Source organism: Crassostrea angulata, chromosome 8 (genome assembly GCF_025612915.1).
Source record: "Crassostrea angulata isolate pt1a10 chromosome 8, ASM2561291v2, whole genome shotgun sequence".
Classification (NCBI taxonomy): domain Eukaryota; kingdom Metazoa; phylum Mollusca; class Bivalvia; order Ostreida; family Ostreidae; genus Magallana; species Magallana angulata.
Window position 1 is genome coordinate 53,277,170 of NC_069118.1, and position 25,584 is coordinate 53,302,753.

A 25,584-nucleotide genomic window follows, 5' to 3' on the forward strand; every position below is an offset into this window, starting at 1 on the left:
TTGTCAAATTTTCGGGACGACCCGTCCCTTCTTCAGCACAACAAAATAAATACTACATATGAAAGAAGAAAAACATCTACAAAACTAGCACTAAGCTAAAAACTAAATAATATATAAAAATTAAAAAATGTATTAACACCGGATCGAAACGTGGCAGCTACATCTTTGTATTTAAGATTTCAAGCCCGAGAAAGAAAAATCCCGTCCGACGCAGCGACGGTCTGTGAAGAAGTGCTAGAAGATAACGCGAACGAATAAATTTGCTAATTGGGGGTTGCTGTTAATTAAGTTTTACTAGTAAGAGAATTCGTAGTGAAGGTTTGTAGGGAAGATAGGCTCTGTAAAAGACCGCATAAATATACATAAGAGTGTAAAAACTAATGGGAGTTAAATTAAGAAAATAAAATGGATAAAAAACTATTAAAAATAACAAAACCAAGGAAAGAGCTAATAAGTTGAATAAATTACATGAATGAACGTTTGTACATGTACCCAAAAGGATGATGATGGTGATATTGCTACGCTTAGTTGATGTTCATTTTGGTGAAGTCACTTAATTTGTTCATGCCGTCAGGGCGGAATGACTTCAGTCTATGCATCCAAAATTTTTCTTTATTTTTTCTCTCCGCATCTGTTCAGTCTGGGTTGTGATCAATAACCAAAACCATCATGTCCTCTCATTTGTGACCATCTAAGTTAAAATGCTCCCCGACGGGTTCTTTAATTTTCTTAGTTTTGATGGTGGAACGATGATTATTGATGCGCCTGCGGAGGTCTCCTGTTTCCCCTACGTATTGTTTCTGACAAAATTTACAATTGATGAGGTATATACAATTGTCAGTACGACATGAAGTAATTGCGAAAATGTTGTAAGTACGGCCAGTGATGGGGCTAGTGAAGTCGTCTGCATCAGAGCTGTGTTTGCACAACGGAAATCTGGTGTCATAACAAGTTTTAAAGCCACCATTAGGTAGAGGGTTCTTTAGTTTGGTTCTTACCACCATGTCCTTAAGGTTTCTAGGGGGCTTGAAAGCTGCCATTGGTTTTTTTTGAAAACCTCAACCATTTTATCATTGCTGTAAAGGATTGGCAGGTTCTTCTTTAGAACTGCATTTAGACCCCTAAGGACAGGGTGGTAATTAGTGACAAATGGGACGTTGTTGTCTTCATTTTTGGGTGTGTATTTCAAAAGGGATAAACGATCCTCTTTAGCTAAATCATCAATTGCATTCTGTACAGGGTGCGAGCTGTAGCCCCTGGCACATAAATGGGATTTTAGGAGTTGACTTTGCTCAGAGTATAGTTCTTGAGTTGAACAAATACGTCTGACTCTGGTGGCTAGGCCTTTTGGTATGCCTCTAAACGTATGAGGTGGGTGACAGCTAGACGTCATTAAATAGAGGTGGGAATCTGTAGGTTTAGTATGAAGATTGAAATCAACCATCGACTAAAGTTGAAGTAGTGTCAAACAACGTATTGTTGAATGAGGAAATTTCAGTCGTAAATTTGATAGAATGATGGAAAGAATTGACAAAGGTAATAAAATCATCGAGGTTGTTTCTGCTGTCAACCAACTTCATTTCGATGTCGTATATGAAGAGCAACCAACTAAGAGGTTTGAAAGGTGACTGTGTTAGTAGGTTATGCTTTAGATTACCCATGAATATATTGGCAGTGCCACTGACTTGAAGGTAGTGTTCCCCATTGAACATAAAATTATTGAATTTTAGAACATGCTCTAGGAGCTTGGTGAGAGATTCAGTTGGAGGGATCTGAACATCTCTAGCGTCCCAAACCTCTTTACAGGCTGCAATACCTTCGTCATGCGGGATGTTGGTGTAAAGGGATGTAACATCCATCCTCACGAGAATAGTATTATCTGGAAGTTTTGAAGATGGTGTTTTGTTAAGATAATCTGTTGTGTCCTTAAGATATGACGGTAAATTTTCAACATGTGGACGGAGATGAAGGTCGATAGATTCTGAAATTTTTTCAGTGGGATGTCCAATGGCACTTACTATGGGACGTCCTAGCATTCCAGGTTTGTGAATCTTTGAAAGAACATAAAATTGGCCGGGCTTACAGTTGATAGGGAGAAGGGTAGAATAAACATTGTAACCAATTTCATTATTTTCAAACATAGTATCTAATGTTTTGGTAATAGTATCTGAGAAGTCATATGTAGGATCAGTATCAAGCTTTTGGTAAAAAACGTTCATCTGACAATTGTCTGTATGCTTCTGCAAGATGTTTGTCTTGATTCATCACAACAATTGTTGATCCTTTATCTGCTTTTTTAATGACGATGTCTTCCCGGTTCTTTAGGATTTGTAGTGCTGATCTTTCTTCTTTATTTAGATTATCCGGGTGTCTGTGTTGTTTGGAAAGGAGTTTCTCGATGTCTGACTCGACAGCTTCTATATATGAATCTAAGGCTGCTCATTTGCCAGGGGCTGGTTCCCAGTTGCTCTTAGGCCTGTATAGTTTATGGTTTTCAATGTCTTGTAAAGAAGTTTGTGACTTGTCACCTACATCAGAACTGGAGTCTTTTCTAGAGAAATGTTCTTTCAGTCTAAGTCTACGGAAAAATGCCCTAGTGTCCTCTCTTACAGCTCTTTCATTTACTTCCCGGGGTGTAGGGCAAACGTTCAGGCCTTTGGAAAGAAGTGATGTTTCAGATTCGGTAAGAGATACACTAGAAACGTTAAGTACAGGACAAACCTTAGCGTTAGAATTTTCCCCGTCTGTGGTTGGACAAGTTTTTCGTACAAAGCGTCTACAACGGGGTGCTTTGGTTTTCTTCCGAGGCACGTTAGTAATGTTGTTTGTCCTGCTGTATCACATAATGCTCAAGTTCCCGTTACCCAGTTGAATATCAATCAAAGTTGGCCAATAAATGTTCATTCTGCTTTACTTCCACAAGGTATATCATACATAAAATGATATAATTTTATTTTGTTCTGGGTTAATTACTTGCATCAACTAACTTATAGGATTTCTTACCATTTTCAAATTGCCTCAAGTTTAACTTTAAAAAAATTATTTCATATCTAAAAATTAAACAACGCGCTAATTTGAGCCTTATGAGAATTTGTTTCTACAGCCTAGCTTTTGTGTTATAAACTGCACCACAACGATTTTAGGTAAACATTTTTTCATTATTCTTTTTGTATCATTATTATCATATAATATAAATTGCATTTTTAAAAGGCATACATAGTTTAAGAGATCTCTCGTGCTGTTCAAAATGTAGCTGTAAAGATGCATGTAAACACGCTTTCACAGGTTTAAAGCAATGTTTATACACCCACTAACATTTTTCTCTGTAGAAGTATAATTGTCATTGTTAAGGTGAACTTATTTCAACATCTTTATAATGTCCCTCTGAGAGGTTTGTATTATAAATTTTCATGTCATCTTTTTGATGTTTTTATTTGAATAATAAAATATGTAAAGGTACAGATTTTTATTGGTTTATACTTTTTTTCTTTTCTGCTCTGAGAGAGAGAGAGAGAGAGAAAGAGAGAGAGAGATTGCGATGTTACGTGCTGGCTTTACAATTTCTCTAACGAAGTAATGCAATATGCTTTTAATTTTGTACTTTGATATATTATTGTAAGAAATAAGGGAGACAATTTTCCTCCCGAAAAAAAATGCGTTGTGCATATACTAACTATGTAAGATTCATTGCTGACTCGCAAATTTTTAAAGTATAATGGGACACTTATCGATATTAATGTAGATAGAACTTCATTATATTTAAAATGCCCTCAGCGGTTTAGAATTAATAAATTTTAGAATGTTTCACCAAAAATGTGTATTCAATGAATGTTTCACCAAAAATGTGTATTCAATGACATGTTAACTTAATAGAATTCCAGAATGAGATAATTATAACAGCACATATCCAGAAGACATTGAAAACGATTATGAACAATTTGTGTATAGGTATGCTAAGACAGACTAGTCATGAACCTGGGTTATGTAAAAAAAATTGTATTGATTCTTACCTTCATAGCCAGTATGAAATACCAAAGAATGAATTTATCATTAATATGTGATATATCTATCTCTTAATCAATAGCTTTAAAAAGTTATTAAAAATACATTTATTAGATAATCATAATTATGTGGACCAGAAAAATACACAGAAAACGCGCTATTTCTTCATATATTGAAGATTACCATGGTAACTACAACCACTTTGAAGTCTGTGGTCTCCATGGAGTTCATGATCTCAAGGAAGCTTAGATTTTGATTGAAAAAGAAAAAATCCATGCATAGTCACAACAAAGACTGGCTCAGTATTTTGAGAGGAATGTAAAATTGTAAACAGTTGACAGGTGTCGCACGACGACCAATACAATAGGTCATCCGAGTGCCTGAAATGACCTAAACATTTTAGTGTAGGCCCGAAATTACTTTTTCTCAATCGTAAAAATCAATCAGAAATGAATTTACATTAGAAATTGCCTTCTCAATGTTTCATCTTTACAAAATGTACATCTATTTTTCAGATACCTTTGGTCAGATTATGATCAAGACTATCTTAGACTTGAGTTGCAATTAGTGCTTCAATTATTGAAATCGCATAAAAAGAGCTGCCTAATAAAAATGCCTCAATATAAAAAATTTCAAATCATTATGTTTTATTAAATTGCACCCCAATTAGTCTAAGATTATACTTCATGTTTCTGCGAAATGGAGTAAAACATAACCAAACACAAGTGTATTATTTATTTTTGTTATACTTTTATGTTAAATACTGAAATCTGATTGGTTAAGATGCAGTTCGTAATCTGTTCTATTACCCTCAGCGTTAGCAACGCACTTAGCAACGGGTAACATTATATAAATAGTGCCTGTTTAAGAGGGTAACAGTTGAAATTGACAGCCCGAGAAAACCATTGTCAACCTCCGCTGCGCGTCGGTTGACAATGGTTTTCTCGGGGTGTCAATTTCAACTGTTACCCTCTTAAACAGGCACTATTTATATATTGTTACATGCGCAAAAATCATGGGCGTACGGTTCGCCTTAGAATTCACGTTATTCCTATCTAAAAGCAGTGATGTTTTCTTTAAAATTAAGACATTAAGTATAACAGAATGAATAGTGCTTGTTTGGGAGGATAACAGTATATAAATAGTGCCTGTTTGGGAGGGTAACAGTTGAAATTGACACCCCGAGAAAACCATTGTCAACCGACGCGAAGCGGAGGTTGACAATGGTTTTCGAGGGGTGTCAATTTCAACTGTTATCCTCCCAAACAGGCACTATTTATTTTGTTATACTGAATGTCTTTTTTAAAATTTTTAAGAAAATTTTACTGCTTTTATATAGGAATAATGTGAATTCTACAGCGAACCGTACGCGCATAATTTTCGCGCATGTAACATTTTTTATTGTTATACTTTCATGTTAAATACTGAAATCTGATTGGTTAAGACGCAGTTAATAATATTTACTATTACCCTCAGCGTTAGCAACGCACTTGGCAACGGGTAACATTAAAAAATATTACATGCGCGAAAATTATGCGCGTACGGTTCGCTGTAGAATTCACGTTATTCCTATATAAAAGCAGTAAAATTTTCTTAAAAATTTTTAAAAAGACATTCAGTATAACAAAATAAATAGTGCCTGTTTGGGAGGATAACAGTTGAAATTGACACCCCTCGAAAACCATTGTCAACCTCCGCTTCGCGTCGGTTGACAATGGTTTTCTCGGGGTGTCAATTTCAACTGTTACCCTCCCAAACAGGCACTATTTATATAATGTTACCCGTTGCCAAGTGCGTTGCTAACGCTGAGGGTAATAGTAAATATTATTAACTGCGTCTTAACCAATCAGATTTCAGTATTTAACATGAAAGTATAACAATTGAAATTGACAATCCTCGAAAACCATTGTCAACCTCCGCTTCGCGTCGGTTGACAGTGGTTTTCTCGGGGTGTCAATTTCAACTGTTACCCTCCCAAACAGGCACTATTTATATAATGCATCATTTATTTCATTTTTGTTTACATTGTACGGAAAGAATAGTTTTACTCAAAAATATTTTAATCCTCAGAATTTTTACCTGAACAACTGAAATATTGTTTTCAAGCATAAAATACCTCCTCATCATGAGAATCTGAGATTAAGGTCAAGTTAAATAGTTTTTGATTAAAAATTTCTTCATGATATATGAAAACTAAATCACTATCACAAATGGCAAGTACCATAGTTTAAGGAAAAATCCTTTGATATGTTTGAATTATTTATATTAAAACAAGTTCATCATTACTTTGTAATCCGAGACCTTATATTAAATCCACACATATAAAATCAACAAACTTCACCAAACAGTTTATTTATTAATCATTTATTGTATTCAAAATATTCATCTAATAAAATCACAGGTCTCCACATATAGCATATATTACAATTTTTTACAAGTGTAAATCCTTTAAAATAAAAACATGTTTCATTCATAAAGTTCATGCACATATAAAGTTAAAACCATGAACAATCAATTTGTTGACACCAAATGCATTCATAAATTCCCTACTTTATAACTGGTATAATGTGTATAATTGTTTACATGTTTCACACATAATCAGTTCATTGACATATAATGCATGTACATTATTGTATATATACTCAATTGACAATGTAAAACATGTACACATACACTCTAATGTATAGATATAAAACTAAACAGTGTGTTGTATTATGCATGTACGTGATAATTTTTTTTTAGTTTAAATGAAATATATTTATACAAAGTTTTATTTACACAGGTGTGTGTAATCTATAGACACATTAAAGTACTACAGTCGTATAATATATAGCACATGTTACATGTATTGTATTTTCTTCACTTTACCTGTGTACTCAGCCACAAAGAGGTTGTCTCTGGTGTCCACACATAAACCCCATGGACCCTGTAAATGACAGTTGTCAATGTAGCGGAGGAACTGTCCGTCCTGATCCAGGATGTGGATACGGTGGTTGTTATAGGTACCGTCTACTGTCAGGATCTGACCCTGGCTGTCTGTTGTGATGCCGCGTGGATAGAATGATCTCTTGGTAGTAGAGGGACGACCAGTGTAGGTAAACTGGAGTTTCCCGGCCTGATTGACCACCACTACTGCATGGGCGTTATAGTCTGACACACAGATATCTAGGTTCCTGTTCTCACTGATGTATCCACCAGATAAATAGAGAGGTTGTCCTTTGTCGTCGTACTGAATACTTTGTTTCTCTGTGGAGCCAGAGTAACACACAACTTTTGTTTGTTTATCATCATCACTGTCCATGACAACCAGGAGGTCACCAGAGGAGGTACTACAGACACAGAGAGGTCTCCACCCCCGCAGTCTGATCACTGTCTTTATCTTTTTATTCTTCACTATGTTCACAGTTCTATCTTCGTAATCAGTATAAACTAGATCCCCACTCCTTGTCACTGCTATGTCGTATGGACCGTTCCCTGACTTGGTTTGGACTGACTTCACTAGTTTCCCACTGAGGTTGTAGAGTCTCATGATGTTGTCATTACCACTCGTCCACATCTCCTCATCACTCAGACAGGACACACTGTATAATCCTCCACGCTCAGTGTTTATCTGTGTGATGATCTGTGGTACATCAATGAGCGGTCTGTCCGGGGGAGAGGACTCAGCACCGGGAGATTCCATGGTGTAGCCATGTTCTTCTGTTTTGATAGATGACGCTGACAGAGAACCAAACTGTTGATAAAGCTGTTCTTTGTTGATCTTCTGAGGGGTAAAACTTGGTAAGGACACTGTGAGTTTAGGAGGCAATCTTCTGAATTCATCATTCCTGGATTTGTAGGCAGAGACACGGCTGACATCATTGGAGTCCAGTAACGTCTTCAGTTCAGTAATGGTCTGTGTGATTTCAGAAATGGGTGTGTGTTTGATTTCATCTTCCTGTTTGTCTAAGACAGCCAGGTGTTTGGTGTCCGTTTCCTCCACGTTAGATTTCATGTTTCTGATAATGGTGTTTATTTCTCTGTGCAAGTCTTCTCCATGTTTGTCGATTTCTGTTGTTAATTTCTGGGAGTTTTCATTCAGAGCAGTTTTCTGGTCTGTGATAATGGACGCAATCTCTTGATATTTAAGATAAATGGTTGTTTCTAGTTCCTGTAAATTTTTTTGAATGATTTCTTTCTTGTTGTCCATGGTTTTAGTTATTTCAATAAATTGATGGTCATGGTGTTCTTCAGAGGAAGCACATGTTGCACAAATAGGGAATGTCACATTGCTCACAGTAATGTTCACATATTTTTGAGGGATGTTTTTGACACTTTGGACTATATCCTCTCTTTTTAAATGGCACCACTTTGTGTTTTTTGGATTGATCAGAGATATGGCCCTTCTCACAAGCTTTACACAGATATTTGTTACAAATGACACAGTACATAGGGGGGCCCGGGGTCTCACAGAGATGACACCGTAACACATCCTGAAGGTTGTTCTCAGGGTCCATGGTCATGGCACTTTTGTCATATATTCTGAAAAAAAAGCCCAACAAACTTAGTATGCATTAATGTAATGTCTTTTTTCATATGTGTTTTTTGTTGACTAAGTTTTACTATCACATGTAACTTCCTAAAAGTTAAAATTGTTTCAATTTTTCAAAACATTTACAATATGCCCATTGGGCCTTAACGGTCACCGAAGTATATTGTAACCATCTGATCAATCATTAATGGTAATTCAACCATTTTTACGATAACCCAGCATGAGGTTGGTGAAGAGGATAAGATGCTTAACAAACTAGCAGGTTTATATAAGGATTGGAAAAGTGGTTTTAACTGGTATCTATATCTGAAGCGTTTTCTGGGATGGGCGGGGGGTGCTAAACTATACTTCCAAAAAAAAAAAAAAAATTCTTCCCTACCAAAATTCTTCTCCTCCGAATCATGAAATTCCTAATCCGTGGGGGGGGGGGGGGGGGGGGGGGGGGGGGGGGGGAGGGGGGGGGGGGGGACATAACTTCAATTTCACTCCTCATTTCCTTATCTTCATATCAATTTTTTACTTACTTCCAAAAAAGTGGGGGGGGGGGGGGGGGGGGACACACTCCATTATAACTTACTTCCAAAAAAGTGGGGGGGGGGGGGCCAACTCCATTATAATTCATTTTTTTATATGTAAATTTTAAATAATTTATTGCTGCAAGAAAAAGTGCGGGGGGGGGGGGGGGGGGTAGCCCCCCCCCCCCCCCCCCCCCCCTGATGCTACGTGCCTGTCCTGCACAAAAAATCTTAATCAAGATTTAGACTAAGTATATTCATGAAAAAGTACTGAAGGTATGAATGTATAGAGAGAAGTTATCTTGATCTGAGCTTTGGTGGAAATAAAGGATGGAGGATTCATGCATTATCTATTGTATATGAACTTAATTCATGGTTCTGGGCGACTACGGTATACCAAGGTTATTACTCATGTTACTTAATTATCCCATATTTGTTTTTGATTTGCACACTATCTTTTCTAAGCAGTTTATTAAATTCAAACTAGCGTGTGGACAAATTCTCGTCAAGAATTATTTCTTGCCAGTGCATTGGTACATCATTTTTTTTGTATATAATTTTCTGTGTTGATAAAATGACGTAACAATGCACTGTTAAGAAATGGTCCTTGGCGAGAATTGGTCATCATACTATGCACACCAGTAGACTTTTTGGAATTTCTCATTGGCCTGTCCTTCTGTGCCCTCAAAATACGTTTACCATGGGGCTATTAAACACCTCGTATACAAATTTATCTATGGTTGACACACGACGACGAACAAAAACTAGATAACAACAGATCACCCACTGTTTCAGGTGACCTATATAAAATATGTGATTTTTGTGGAAAATCATTATACAGCAAAATTTGATTGACAGAGTTTTATACAATATTTTAAAGAAAAACAATAGAGTTTAATCACTGACATAAATGTCAATGTTGAATATATAGATCTAAAAACAAGTGTAAAGTCAATATATGATACGAATTACAACAAAGCCTGCCGAGTACAAAATGGCGACATTTCACATGTTTATTCTTCCTGGTACCATTGTCCTGTAGCTACCTGTTTAAAATCACGTGACATGTTTAGAAAATGCACAGAATGACAAATGGGTGTATTTTGAAAGCATCCCCCCCCCCCCCCAACGATATTATTTACTAGATTTATACTTTACTATAGTCTGTTTTTATACGTATATAAGCCGCAAAAACGGCGGGGGGAGGGGGTGGCTTATATGACTCTAGAGCTTGTATTATTAAAGATTAAATATTTATCATTGTTGAATTCAACCAACAACAAAGCAAATGCGTTAAACATGTTAAATGGAATATATTGGGAAAGAGAACAGATTAGCCTGTACCTAGCTGAATTTCCAGTTCTTCCTCTGGCTCTTCCCAAATGTCGTCTGCGTTTCAAGTAACAGATCACTCGATAGGCTTTCCCCGTTAACTCTCTGTGGAGGAGAAGTACAAAGGTGTTCCGAAGATAAGTAAGAAGGGGATAGGCCTAAAAGGCGTGGTTTAAATTATTAAGGTGGCTAGAATAGATAAATAAAGTGTCTTTTTACAGAAATTAAAAATTAGTTCTCTCTTTTTTTGTACTTAATATCACATGATATAGAACTCATATCCATACAAGTTATTTTTTACACCCAAATTGAAAAAAAAAATAATATTGCATGGCTTTATTTCAAACCTGACATCATCTAGCAAAACGTGACAAAATTATTACAATTACACTTTTAAATTAGAATATTTTTTAAAAAATCTAAAAACATCACATTACTTATATGATTATGCATTTTTCAGAATAATTCAGGCACGTAGCATCGGGGGGGGGGGGGGGGGGGATTGGCGGAGGAAAGATTTTTCTTAAATTTACATACAAAAAATTGGATTAACTTGGAGTTGCCCCCCCCCCCCCCACACACACACACTTTTATGGGACCATACAAAAAATTGAAGTGAAAATAAGGAATAATCAATGAAATTAAAGTTATAAGTATACTACTCCTCCTATTAGCAATATACATTGGAAATACGTCGCCGGCGTGCGAACTTTTGTTGCTTTACGCCAAAAAAAAAAGTTTTTATTGCATCTGTGGCACATTACTTTTAAATCAACCCCCGTAGTCCCAATTTGTTCCATTTGACAATGCATTTACTGACTCACTTAATTTTACATAAATTAATTTTATAAATCCAAATGGCCATTATATATGGGGAAGGGAGTCAGGGATCAAGACACCCCTCTCTGTAAAAATCAAATAGTTAAAAAAAAAAGGTCTTAGATTCTCCTGGCGGCAAACAAAATTATTCATCCAACCCCCCTCCCCTCGGAAAATTTTCTAATACAATTATGTTTATAGCCATACATGTATATCTTGAAAATGCATCTGTTGAAAATGTTAGATGTGTGGCCTAGTGGTGACGCAGAGGTCTTTTTGATTTTGTAGTCGCTGGGTCGAATCCACTGAGTAGTATATTTTCACGTAAATTGAAACATGAACAGAACAGAGAGATTAAGTTACACGTATCTAATCTTCTTGTTTTTAAAAATTATCTTGTTTAATTCAGTCTGAGTATGAGTACACCCAATATAAACAGATCTCTTCATTAATAAACACTGTACGTGTACTCTATTTACACTTAGATCCATTGCACTTTGCTTGAACTTATCACGATTCAGAGTATCAACTACTGTTATACACAGAGTTTCCCGAATTTATGACAAATCAGTTGTTACAGACACCATTATAAAATCAGTACAGTGTATCCAGGTTTCGTAAATCATATTGCGACAGCTAGGTACCTGAAGCTCTTTTTAGTAACAGGTACTTTCCGTCCAAACACAGGAGTAGGCGAAGTAATGGGGAAAAGTGCTATACCTCTTTAAATGACATTAACATTCACAGGGGTGTCCGTGTACAAACATAGAATTGTTAGCAAAGCTCTGTATCTTCCTTATAACTTGTAACTTGACACTCACATATGCATGGTTTGTAAAAAGAAAAATTTATAACAATTAAAACTGGGGAAAATGCTTTTAAGGAAAGAATACAATTTATTTTTCAAAATGAATCATATATATAAAAACCTATACATCTAACCTCAATTTACTTCACAAAATCAGCACCAATGTATATTTTGCGTGATTTAAGGAATCCCTTCGCACATGAACGGTTGAACAACAAACAAATTGATCTCAGATTGACCCTTTTATCATGCGTCCAATATAGCTACCTCAAAGAGCTTCAAAATCATGAGCTAAAATTTAAAATCTGATTGAACTCCCCTCCTTTAATTAGAGTCTGTAAACGTCGACCCGCCACCGACCACCCTTGACCTTTCGCCCCAAACCCACGGAAGGAAGATCAATGCAGCCCCTGTCTAACTAACGTACACATCAAAACGCACTCTAACCAATTATGTCCCCATAAAAGGAAAATCTTTAATGCTCCGTAATCTTGTATATAGTCTCGAGTGTTGGCACCTGCTCCAAAAACTTTAATCAGCTCTTTAAACCTTAACCTCCTCGAGTATCCTCCTGTAGTCTCCAGTGTTCTATACCCGGATTGTCAACTGATAAAATATGTGTACACATAATGAACACATGTACATTGCTTCATGCTGGCTGAGTGGTGAGGATAATTAAAGAAACAGACGACTTTAAGCACCTTTTATTATCAAATTTATTATTAAGACAGTAGTTAACATACAGCGTAAAATAATTCTATCAATGGCATTCATAAAAACATCAAAATATCGCAGTAAAAATTCATTTTCACAATTTTTGGAGGCATTGTTAGTGAAAATCTACACATGAATTTCAAAAAAGAATTCCCCAACAATTCAATTTACTCAAGATTTAAACACTGGCCTAGAAAAGAAAGAAATGAAAACAATCTCAAGGACACAATTAGAATACCTTACGTAGCTAAGATAAAAGAGAATTAATGAGAAAGAAACATAGTTGACCAATATGCACACTTTAGATGTTGTTATAACAATAAACCTACTTCTATGCCCAGTACTATGAACTCAATGTTATCATACAAATAAACACACGCGTTAATAACAATGTATAACTATTGTATTTCATTTTTTTTTTATAAAGTAGAAGTGTTCTGACAGAATGACAACAATAATGGCAGATCAAGAAATGTTAAAATACCTAGATACATCACCAAAAGCTACCTTTAATATCTGAACAAAACTCAGTCCTCACGAAAACACTGTCCAGTTAATTGACACAAACTGGGGGACCCTGTTACATGTATGAACAAATAGAAGGAAAACGCAGGATCATGGGTGACTTAGACAATAAAGAGAGGTGCATGAATCTGTAATACTTTTATCTTTCCTTCGCTAGAAAATGGACTGAAATTTTTCGCCTCACATTGCCAATATAGGCAAGAAAACATGACTAGTTGAATACCTTAACACTCGATTTTCGTGAAGACTGCACATTACTCTAAGCATCAACAATACGTCCAAAATCACCTACTTAATGTTTTCATTTCGGCGACTACAAGAAAAAAACACATTTTCAAGCTTTACCATATTCCAAGAGATGAAAGCGGGAAATCAGAAGCCAGAGCAAAGAGTTGTCTCCCCTTGCCGCCAAAGGCTTATTCTCTACAAGCTGTTAATTATGTGAGTTTGTGTGTGTGGTGTATGCACTTATACATATATATACTATATACAGAAATATAAATATCTAGAAATCCCCCTATCATAAGACAATGAACTGTTGTAGCTGGAGCAATGTTCAATAGTCCAAGAACTCTAACTCCTCCTCAATATCCGGGTACACATGATGTTCGTTAGGGGTGGATCCAAATTATTTCATCATTCCACTCTTCAAGTTAAGTTCCAAAATTCTGCAAAGGAGATATGCTCACATTTTACTATTGAACACCAGTTACGTTTTTTTTAATTTTCACAACTGTTTGATTTTTTAATTGTTTATAATATACCAATATAGAGCAGATTCGAATTTTGTACTCTATTTTCATTGAGGACATATTTCACAAGATCAATTCAAATGCAAAGACTAAATATAATATCTAAGCATATAAATCTAATAAACATGCCTCACATATAGATATCAGGCAATTAATTTGCATGGCTATCAAACATCTCTCAGAACATTATTTTAGCATAAAAAAAATAATCAAATAAAATGTCTTTAGAGATTTATGCTCAAATGATTAAAAAAAAGCATAGCAAAAATAATAAGGCAAAATATGAAACAGAAAAAATGGCCAATTTACAGCACTGTCTGAAAAAGTCATTTTCTGTTCCTGTCCTTAGTAAACCAAATCAGGAAGCAAAGAGTCCAATCAGCTACGTCATACAGATTCTGATTCCATGTTCAATTCTGTCTCAGGACTACAATTTTAGACTGATCACTGCTAAATAGAAGACAAATCAGAAGGATCTAGAAAACCTTATATGTCCAAGTCTAAAACTATTCTGCAAATGGAGGGTGAATGTATTACACACATGTATTTGAAAAGGTTCAAGTTGACCAATAGTCCCTCCTTTAGGTATGGTAGTGCTAGCTTATAGGGGAGAGGGTACAAGATAATTAAAGTAGGGTACTAGGTGAATAATAACAAGAGTTGTTTATGAAACACTTATCCCCCCCCCCCCCCCATTCCTTGGAAACATCTGCAAAGGAAATGAACAGAAACTGCAAATAATCCGAATTCTTCTAAGTCCAAGGTGCATTACCCTGTCATAAATTGCTCGATTGTACCAAAATCAAACTTGATCTAGCTATCATTATGATAAATCTGTATACCAAATTTAATTTCAGTAAGTGCAACCACTGCAAAGAAAATGATCAGGAAGACTATATAATTAGAATTTTAATAAGTTCAAGGGGCATAACTAATTTGAAAATTGCTTGATTGTTGCCAAACTTGAACTTGACCTATCATCATGCTAAATTTGTATACCAATTTTCATTTCCATATGTGTATCTTTTGCAAGAAAATGGACGAAAACTGCAAATAATTGGATTTTGAATTAATAGTAAAAACTAAAGACAAAGTTAAAAGATTATTGTTAGAATTCTACATCTAAACAGAAAATTCAAAATTTAATTCATCCTGGTAAAAGTAAAATTTAATAATCTGTCCTTAAAAAGGTGTTCTTTTACATGAAATATTCAACCACCTACATTTTTTTTTATTCAAATATGTTTTTATTCTTATGGCAAATATTTTTTTTTTATAAAGCATTATTTTTCTTTATTTTAAAGTTCATCACTTCTTCAGCCCTGAAATCTGACACATTCACTATTCATTGACATGTGATATCAGGCCTAGGTTAGGGATTAAAATCCATGATATAATAACTATCAACACGAGGGTGATAGAGAGTCTTAAGATAGCTGATCATTCAGGCCTAGGTTAGGGATTAAAGTCCATGGTATAATATCTATCAACACGAGGGTGATAGAGAGTCTTAAGATAGCTGTTCATTCATAAGTAGTTTTATTTCTTCTTAATGATTTAATCTCCTTCCCCCAAGTCATTACTAGTACGAACTTAAAGAACTTGATGTGTCTTATCCATTCTGAGTAAAAAAACTTGAATCAATATACTCTTGTAGATGAACTGAAAAAAGTCAAGCCTGGTGAAATATAACCAACTTATTTCAACAGAAATTTTCAATTTCTTCAAAATATCAAAAATGCTGAAATCAAGACCACTGATATGCATACAAAAAATTATTTGACTATCAGCCTATTTAAGTGATCTACATGTGATTATGACTAAAATCATTCTTTTCTATGATCTACCTGGTAGTTTTGTTGATTTCTGATCATGAGAGGAAAATGTTTTTGTTATCAATCATTAGTAGAAGCATAAAGATTAAGAGGAATATGTCTTTGTAAGATCTATACAAAGTAGCAGTATGCTTTTTTGATGAAAGAAATATGTTACAAGCATTCTTATTTGATGAGCTGACAATCTATTTGATATTGAAGTATGGTAAACTGCTATCACAGCAAATGGACTACCTATGTTTTCAAATCTGATGAATCGATGATTTTGTTTCTTTCTATATTTCATCAATGATTGTGTATTTCACAAAAGTATTGCAAGCAATTTTAATTTCATAAACAACTATAGAAAAAGGTTCTATCTCTGAATGTATGTAGAAATTTTCTTACGAGAAATAAATAAATCACAGCCGTAGTTATAAATCTTGATCTCAAGTAATCAATACATAAAACTATTGCAAGACTTATATAGAAGTTGAAATGATTGTAATTTGGAGGAAACTTCAGCACCTTAATGTTAGTACCAGAGATTATTTTCAAACCCCTAAGGGCATGAATGAAGCATCTACAGTTTCTAATATCATTTTTTATATAAACCCCAAAGACCTACCAATTTAAACTATTCATCATGTTCATATTCACTTGTAAAAATTGAAGGATAAACTTTTACAATGCAGTTATGGCCAACTTCATTTTTGTATGTCTCTATTTGACCCTCCGATTCTTTATTTTTCTTGATATTTTTCAGACTTCTTACCACTTTTTTATTACATACCAACTCCCATATCCCAAATTTTCATATCCCTATGCAATTACTCTCATTTTATTCTTAATTTATGGCATTTTTCTTAAGGACGGATTAGTTAATCAAATAATACATAAGTAACATTCCATTGTGATATATAATCAAGATGCAGTTTTAATGTTAGCAGGTTAAAGAAGAAGTCAAAGAGAATAAGCACTATACATATCTCTATCATCACATGCTTCAAATGGAATATAACCTTCCATATTGTTGCCTATAATAGCACAGTTCATCAAAACATTCCACGGAAAAGGGGCCCTATTCATATTAGACATAAATGTGGGGAACATTCCAGATGACACTACTGGTCAATCAAAGACTACACCACGTTCCAGACACATGCCTAATTTATTTAATACCAACAACAAAGCCGTACACAAAATGACTACGGAAGAAGCCTAAGCAAGGCAGACAATACTGCGTTACTGGATGAATGACAGCACACTGCTACCATCACATCCATACGACTAGAAAGCAGGGGGGATATACAGATTAGACAACAGTGGCCAGCGACATCCAAATTAAGCTGATTCTGAGGCCAGGCTCTGTCCGGTACAGGGACAGAACTCTGCGAGACACAAGCCAGAAATGCATGCCTCACCCACCCTACAGCCTCACCAAGCCTACAGCAGCCTACAGGACTTTTTGCTTCCTGATCCTGGCGATCTGCCCGGGGCCGGGGTGCGATTATTGATTAATCTAACCAAGCCACAAAAAACCTGTAAACAGATAGGCATGTCAAATCAGTGGTGGTAAATAAATGGTAGTCAGGGGGGTCAGGAACTCTGGGAGACCGAGACTGTACCAAACAACAACAGCAATGACTCGAGACACCAGATGCATTCACAGAAAAATCATTTATTTCCTTCTTTTCTTTAATAATTTCAAATTCTTTCACTACTTTAATAATATAATGTTGGAGAAAAAATGAAGATCTATAATTCATACAAAACAAGGCACTGTTGTCGTTTTTGTTTCTGAGAATTTCATGCAGATCAAATTCTCAGGGTACAAGTCAATGAGGGTTTCCATAGCAACTTTGACCCTGACTACCAGTTCATGACCTTTGACTTACAAGATAAATGGGTTTACAGTATCGCACATTTAGACTTTGACTTGGTGTTTTTGGGTCGCCGCTCCGGGTTCTTTTTGTTTATTAATCGTACTAAGTCACAAAATATCTGCAAAAAGAATTTGTGTTATTATGCATGCAAACTTAATTCTGTGTCAATTTCATTTGTCCATGTACAAAATACCATAAATCATAACTGATTAATAAATTAAGATAAGATTGTTTAACAGGGCTGTAAAAAAAAAATAGCAATGACAATACATAACAAATGAAAGTAAATAAAAAAAATTTCCAAACTAATTTTGGTTTTCTCAATATCTGTTATTCATAGATTCATAGTAGATGGCATTTTATGAAATCTTACTTCCTTTCAATGATTTACCTTATTCCCAGGCATTTTACCACATTCCTAGATTACCAAAAGTGTTGATAAAACCTTTATTGAATAGTCTCACTTTCTTGAAAAACCATTAAAACATTTACCACAATCCAAAACATTGATCTTCAAACCTTTTACACATCTCTATAGTTCTAAATGGTTTGTCATGGACATCTCCCACACTATTATCCCCTATAATCAAAACACTCAATAAGAAAACACATAGTTGTGTCTAACGCTGCCCTACCTCATTCACATTAATCTTCTTTTTTGCTGAGGTCTCCATGAATTCACAGTTAAAGTGTTTTGCTAGACTCATTCCCTGATCCTTGCCTACAACCCTCTCATCCTCCAGATCACTCTTGTTTCCCACCAGAATCATGGGCACCTGTCAATCCGGAAAAAGGCATTGGTTATCAACATACATTCATTCAATTACAAAACACTGTATTACTTAAGGAATAAGTAATCATTCTTTGAGTATTATTTGGTGATAATTTCGGTCGGGATGTGGTCAAATCCAATAGAGCCCAAAGTTATGATAGATTAGCTCCGACCGAAATTATCACCTCATAATATTCAAAGAATGACTCCTCATTACTTATATTATTTCCAATATCTATACTTTAAAACAACATTTTAAAACCTTTATTTTTTCATGTAGCACATGCTATGTATTACTATGCGGCGCAGCCAATGCAGTTTTCGGTTATACTATAAGACACGCCCATTTAGTGTCACTCATCTTTTATGAAATTATTAGGCTATAGGCTTCACAATTGATTCATAATTTTATCATAGACAAAGACAGTTTAAAATGTAAATATTTTGAAATATGATCAAAGTACTTAAATGGATGACTGGTCTAAATTCAGGTTGACTTGTCAATAGTGGAGAATTTTATAATTTATTACATAATCTAGTACATAATCTGTATAAGCCACAACTGTCATCATTGTATTGAAATTTCATATGGTCCAAAAATAAGCACCCATCAACATACAAAATACACAGTATAAAACCTAGTATATAACACATAACACAGACTTATAATCAAACTTAGATTATAACAATATAGTACTGATTTTGTGTTGATTTTTTTTACCACAGGCATCAAACTGCCTGATCAAATTTTTGTTGCTTTTCGATCACTATGACTTACATGTCAGATCTTGCAAAATAAATAATTATCAAAAGCATAAGTCAAGAAGATCACAGAGAAAAGTCATTAACATCTAAGTTTATCACCATTAAATATTTACAGCTAAAATTATTTTCAAGCAGCTAGCCACATTGTTCCCATTTCTGTCGACTGCTCACAAAAGGAGGTACATGTTATGATGTATGACTTTTCAATGAACCTTCATAAAATTTCATGCTACTACAAAAACTGACCATATCAAGACTGTGAAACAACCCCTTAATACACAGTTACATATATACATGTTTTGTAATTACTATAAGGGGCCTGGCCGTTTAATACACATTTCTCAATGTGGCCACAAATGCCTTTATCCTGTTTGACCTTTATCCTGTTTGACCCTTACATCATCAGTGTCCTTGACACGCAATATCTGTTCCCGTAGATCCTGGAGGTCATTGAATGTGGACTGGGCTGTGATGGAGTAGACCAGGAGGAATCCCTGCCCATTCTTCATGTACAGGTCTCTCATTGCTGTGAATTGCTCCTGTAAGGAACAATAACAGTGTGGTCAATAATGGATTTAACAATACATGTATTAAACATGTACAAGATACATACATGTTTTTAATTTTTTTTTGGGAGTTGATTTTAATCAACTCTCCTATGCAGTCACTCTGGCAAACCGAAAGTGAAACAGTGTTTGGACCTAAGCACAAATCATCACCGCTGACAAGTCTTAGTTCTTTAATATAATAGAAAAATTCGACGTTATTTTTACTGAAGCATTGTTTTTCAAGGAAACTTATCTATAAACACTTTGAAAATAGTCAGATGTTATATAATACGAACAATTTAGATATTTATGTAGTCTCGTGTATTCCTACGCCAGAGTTTAATATAGTCTCGTTCAACCAGACGCTCGGCTGTCTCCGTAAATCTCCGACAAAGAGAGAGGCTCTCTTGCTTGTCAGAGTTTAACGGAGACAGCCGAGTGTCTGGTTGAACGAGACTGGAGTTCAATATCAATAGTGCTTGGATCCATACAATTTTTAGAATTGTTTCGATTACTAATACAAAGTTTGAAATCTTCTTTGAATATTACACATGATTCATATGGGGTTTTCTCTAAGTTCTTGTCTGAAAAGTCTAATTAAAATTCATATTATAAAAAAGTGCGTAATTTAAATACAGACTAGAAACTAATTGCCACGCAAGATAAGTTGATTTTAAAATATATGATAATCGATAAAATCAACTCCCGTCAGTACTTCAGTACTTTGATTTTTTTTGTGAACTGCTACTGTAGATGACAATAACAGTATAATTGTACATGACTTTAAAACATGTACCAAGTTCATTACAGACCAAATGAAATATAATATCTTTATAAGAATGCATTTGAACCATTACTTATCTCTCAAAACACTTCTTTTTTGTGTATTTTAAAATATTCGATATAATTGATGATTCCACTCAATGCTTCCACTCAAATTTGGGCTTTCCTGGCCTAATAGTTTTCAAAAGAAGACTTTTTCCCAAAGACCACGATTTGAACAAACTTAAATCTACAATATCTGAGGATGGTTACATGCCAATTTAAGCTTTCTTGGCCTAATAGTTTTTGAGAAGAGGATTTTTTAAGATTTTCTCTATATATTCCTATGTAAAACTTGATCCCCCCATTGTGGCCCCACCCTACCCCCGGGAACCATGATTTGAACAATCTTGAATCTACACTACCTGAGGATGCTTCCATTTTAATTTGAGCTTTTCTGGCCTAATAGTATTTGAGAAGAAGACTTTTAAAGATTTTCTCTATATATTCCTATGTAAAAAATAATCCCCCTATTGTGGCCCCACCCTACCCCCGGGGACCATGATTTGAACATACTTGAATCTACAATATCTGAGGATGGTTACATGCCAATTTAAGCTTTCTTGGCCTAATAGTTTTTGAGAAGAGGATTTTTTAAGATTTTCTCTATATATTCCTATGTAAAACTTGATCCCCCCATTGTGGCCCCACCCTACACCCGGGGACCATGATTTGGACAAACTTGAATCTACACTACCTGAGGATGCTTCCATTTGAATTTGAGCTTTCCTGGCCAAATAGTTTTTGAGAAGAAGATTTTAAAAGATTTTCTCTATATATTCCTGTATAAAAATTTATCCCCCAATTGTGGCCCCACCCTACCCCCGGGGACAATGATTTGGACAAACTTGAATCTACACTACCTGAGGATGCCTCCACACAAGTTTAAGCTTTTCAGGCCAAATACTTTTTGAGAAGAAAATTTTTTTAAAAATACTGACAAATTTTCAATAATTCTCATTTATCTCCCCTTTAAAGAGGGCATGGCCCTTTATTTGAACAAACTTGAATCCCCTTCACCTTGTGGTGCTTTGTGCCAAATTTGGTTGAAATCTGCCCAGTGGTTCTTGAGAAGAAGATGAAAATGTGAAAAGTTTACAACGACACCAACGACGACAACGACAGACAACGGACAAATTGTGATTAGAAAAGCTCACTTGAGCCTTTGGCTCAGGTGAGCTAAAAACTTGTTAAAAGTGAAAACAGTAATCTGCTGATTTCATTAACATAGTACAGAGCTCATACAGACTAACAACTTTTCACAGGTCTCAGACTTTAGGTGATCTACCTCACCCCGTTAGACGTCACCCACATTTCCTATCTTACCGTTCCGGCTGTATCCAGGATTTCCAGCATGCATTGCTGCCCATCCACCTCCACTTGCTAAAAATAGAATCCATTTCATAGTCATTAATATAAAACCACCAGCGAGGCAACTCAAGTTGAGTATCTATAGGATGCCAGGATCTCAACAGCAGAATTAATTTTATCTGCAAATTACTAACTAAAGTTACTTTAATCACTGTTCAAAGATTCCTTATTTAATTAACACATTATAGTATATATCTTTATAAACTTAAAACAGATTTAGATATATTCATGTAGATGAACTTTTCTCTATATGCTTGAGATACCAACCTTTCTATAGCTGTCCTCTATGGTCGGGTCATACTTCTCTACGAATATGTTCTGTACAAACTGCACAGTCTGTAAAAAAACAAAGAATAAAAAGTCATTAAGAATGCGTACATCTAAGCACTTAATTAGTAGCCATACATCACTAAAAACAAAAACATCTAGAAATTTTTTGGTAATTTCATATTACTTGAAGTATTAAGGTATCTCTAACAAAGTTGCTAGTTCTGACCAGTTATCACAACTCTGTGCCGAAATAACTACATTCTTTTAATATTAAATCTTGGCTCTTATTGTTTGCTGGAGGCTCGAGGTTGGAGTTGTTCGGAAACCATAAAGAGTTAACAGACCTCCATGATCAGTCTCGGTACAGCTGTACTTACCAAGGCACTCTTGCCGACACCACCACTGCCTAGTACAACCAGCTTGTACTCCCGCATCTTATACTGGGACCTGTCAATCAACAACAACACAACAGTCAAATACACACCTGTCACTGTTCACACATATCTGGTGATTCTGGGGCTTTAAAATACTAAACAAACACAAACACTGGTTTTGTGATTTTCTAATTAATGACAATTAAATTTTAATTACTGGGAAGAGTGGCTACAAGTCAAGATATAAACAAAAACAGATAAAAAAGTTTTTACGGTAGAAAAAATAAATCTGAATGGTCACCTGTTACAGGTAAAGAAACTCATTTGAACTAATCCCTTAATACTAAGCATTCTCAGTTATATCCTAGGTTATTAGTTTATCTTAAACAAAAAAATATACTTGTGCACTAATACATGTACAGGTACTATTAAAATTACTAGTACAGTTAACTGTTTCTATAAACAACATACAGGGCTTAGCAATATCATTATCAAATAGCCAATCTTTCCTACTTATTATTCACTGAAAAAAAAAACCTTTTAAGGAGAGAACATTCAAAATAAAAGAAAATAAGCCTGAAGAGCTTTGATTTGTTTTTCAGGTAATGACAAACAGGAATTTAATAGTTTTGCACCCTCTGGACAAAAAAACACATCAAAATGATCAGTGTAAATATCTACCAGGAGAAGTGTCAGAAATCAGGTTAAAATGTATTCTAAACAAATATGAGAGATATAAAAATATCTAGCACTTTACAAAATCAATGTGTGCCTTCATCCTTCTAAATTTGACAACAAATCGCCTTTTAATACTTTTTTAATAATTATAAAATACACCCCTATCCGTGAAAACCAATGTCAATTCATAACTACACATAAGGAAAAAAGCACAAGATTTCTAAAATGTTCATTGACACATCTCAACTATATAATCAAAAGAAATTGATAAAGGTGAAAACACACTTTTAGTCATTTTTGCAGGCATTTACAATGCGAAAATCTTTTAATAATGACCATGCAGATCAGATGAGATCTACGTTTTAAAAACAAAAATCCCAGATGACTTTTTTTTACATTTTTTGTTCATTTTCAAAATAGAACATGAAGAAATCTTCAACTTTTTTTCCAACAGAAAAAAAACCCTAGGCTGAGCTAGAATAGTGACAATGTGAGTGTTTCATTCTCTGGATGTCACCTTTCAGTTACTTAGAACTATATAACATTAGGGTTTAACAGTTTTCTTAAAATACAGGAAGATAAAAACATGTATTGACACACATCTCTGTCATCCTTCACATAACCTACATACAATGTATAATGTATATCAGTTGTAGATGTGAAACCATGACAAGAAGTTGCAAATTTGTATCTTATTGTATGGTTTGATAAAAAATTTATAGTATATATAAATTTTCAAAAATATTTTCATTAAATTGATAATTTTTTTTTTAATTTATAGAATCTTGGATGAAAATATCACCATACCTACTTATTGAGAATATAAGCTGATAGATCTACGAATATTTATAAATGAATATGATTTAAAATAAAGATTCAACAGCTATAAATGTGGGTATACTTATAAAATCACTTATCCTTAGATACCTACGATTACATATACAATGTAGCTGTAAATGAATATATTAATGTCATGCTATTTAAGGTAATTAAAACACTGTAAAATATTCTTTTCTGTCCAACATTTTCTAACAAAAACTCCTACATTAAACCGAATATACAAGACAAATATGCGCCATTGTGAACCGATTCTGATTAACCAAGCCCCTCTTTCATCTCCATCAAATTTGCTCTCTACATAATTACATAAAAACAAACACAAGCATAATGTACAGATGAAAATTCGAAACAATTCACCCATTCAAGGGTTTTAACGATACAAATTCTTAAGGGATTACTCATTTCTTTCTAGACTAAACTGAATTCCTCACTTACAATATAGTCAGAAACAGGATGGGATGTTAACATCAGAGGCGGAAGCGCTACAAAATGGACGTATGGTTCCGCTTCGTCAATTTGATTAAAGACTCTTACACCGGTTCTCTTTCTCGTGAAAGTTAACAGAAATAAAAAGGCAAAGCTACATGAAACTAACTGAACTCAATAAACTCTGATATGAAAACCTTTTTAAGGGCACATTCAGCGAGATTTTATCCGAGAAGAGAGTAAAAACATGTCGCACCCAACTTACATGATACGAGCCTAACTGTCAGGAATAACGGATGCCTTAAACTAGCGAACGGAATGAAAAGAATTATCTTACATAGTCTAAAAATAAATTACATTAAATATGCATCACAGCCAACCATTACCTACCTCTGAAATATGAATAATTGTTTATTTCAGTGACGTCAATTTATAAATGTCGCCCCCGTTTCTAAATTTGGAAGGTAGAGTCCCAGGATGCACTTCGGCGTCATTCTAAACTAAGAAAACGGTATGTGTATCAATTAAATCCGGAAAAGGAACAAAATATAAATAATATATTCATTTTAACATCTTATTTCAACATTGGTAAGATTTTTTTAAAATGTGATATAACACACAAAACGTATTTCATACAACTGTTTTATATTGGTTTTTATATTTTCATATCTCACGGAAAGATGGAAATAGAGTTGAATTTTGGTTTTTCACAACGCATGCGCTCTTACTCAACCTTTTCACTTCCGACCTTTCTCTCTGTCTGTCGATCTTTCTTTGACACGCACTTGCATTCATTCATACACACAACTCAAAGCGATACACATTGATCTTATTTGATCGGATGAACTTCCGAAATGATGAGAAAGTGTGGCATGAAAAAACATGATAGACCCACACCAAAAGATGGAAAATGATGACGTGAACGGATATCAGAGGCTCCCCATGGGAGGTCTATTTTGACCCCTGGGTGTGCAGCAATTGGTGATATTTTCTCAAAATTTCTGAACCATCAAATATTTT

General features: G+C 34.8%; 1 protein-coding gene and 1 pseudogene across 4 annotated transcripts; both read right to left on the bottom strand.

Annotated features, from left to right (window-relative positions):
• Positions 1 to 6,346: 6,346 nt before the first annotated feature.
• Positions 6,347 to 10,454, bottom strand: LOC128159474 (uncharacterized; annotated as a pseudogene).
• A 2,242-nt stretch (positions 10,455 to 12,696) lies between these two features.
• LOC128159508 (ras-related protein Rap1-like) lies at positions 12,697 to 25,058 on the bottom strand. 4 transcript variants are annotated; one of them, XM_052822630.1, is made up of 8 exons: positions 24,955 to 25,058; positions 22,624 to 22,693; positions 22,244 to 22,312; positions 21,932 to 21,988; positions 19,634 to 19,774; positions 18,334 to 18,474; positions 17,254 to 17,354; positions 12,697 to 13,914 (listed from the first exon to the last, which is right to left on the bottom strand). In XM_052822630.1, the coding sequence occupies exons 2-7, from the start codon at positions 22,678 to 22,680 to the stop codon at positions 17,259 to 17,261; spliced, it is 561 nt and encodes a 186-aa protein (XP_052678590.1). In that variant the 5' UTR covers positions 22,681 to 22,693; positions 24,955 to 25,058; the 3' UTR covers positions 12,697 to 13,914; positions 17,254 to 17,258. The 4 variants fall into 4 exon arrangements, with proteins under 4 accessions (XP_052678590.1, XP_052678591.1, XP_052678593.1 ...); XM_052822631.1 differs by having other exon boundaries at positions 17,241 to 17,354; XM_052822633.1 differs by lacking the exon at positions 17,254 to 17,354 and adding an exon at positions 17,711 to 17,816.
• Between the last annotated feature and the right edge of the window lie 526 nt (positions 25,059 to 25,584).

Excerpts from the sequence above, each read along its gene's own strand:
- LOC128159508 (XM_052822630.1), bottom strand. The coding sequence starts at position 22,680 with ATGCGGGAGTACAAGCTGGTTGTACTAGGCAGTGGTGGTGTCGGCAAG. Across the intron at positions 21,989-22,243 it reads TAGAGGACAGCTATAGAAAG|CAAGTGGAGGTGGATGGGCA; the intron begins GTTGGTATCTCA and ends TTCTATTTTTAG. Across the intron at positions 19,775-21,931 it reads TCCTGGATACAGCCGGAACG|GAGCAATTCACAGCAATGAG; the intron begins GTAAGATAGGAA and ends TGTTCCTTACAG.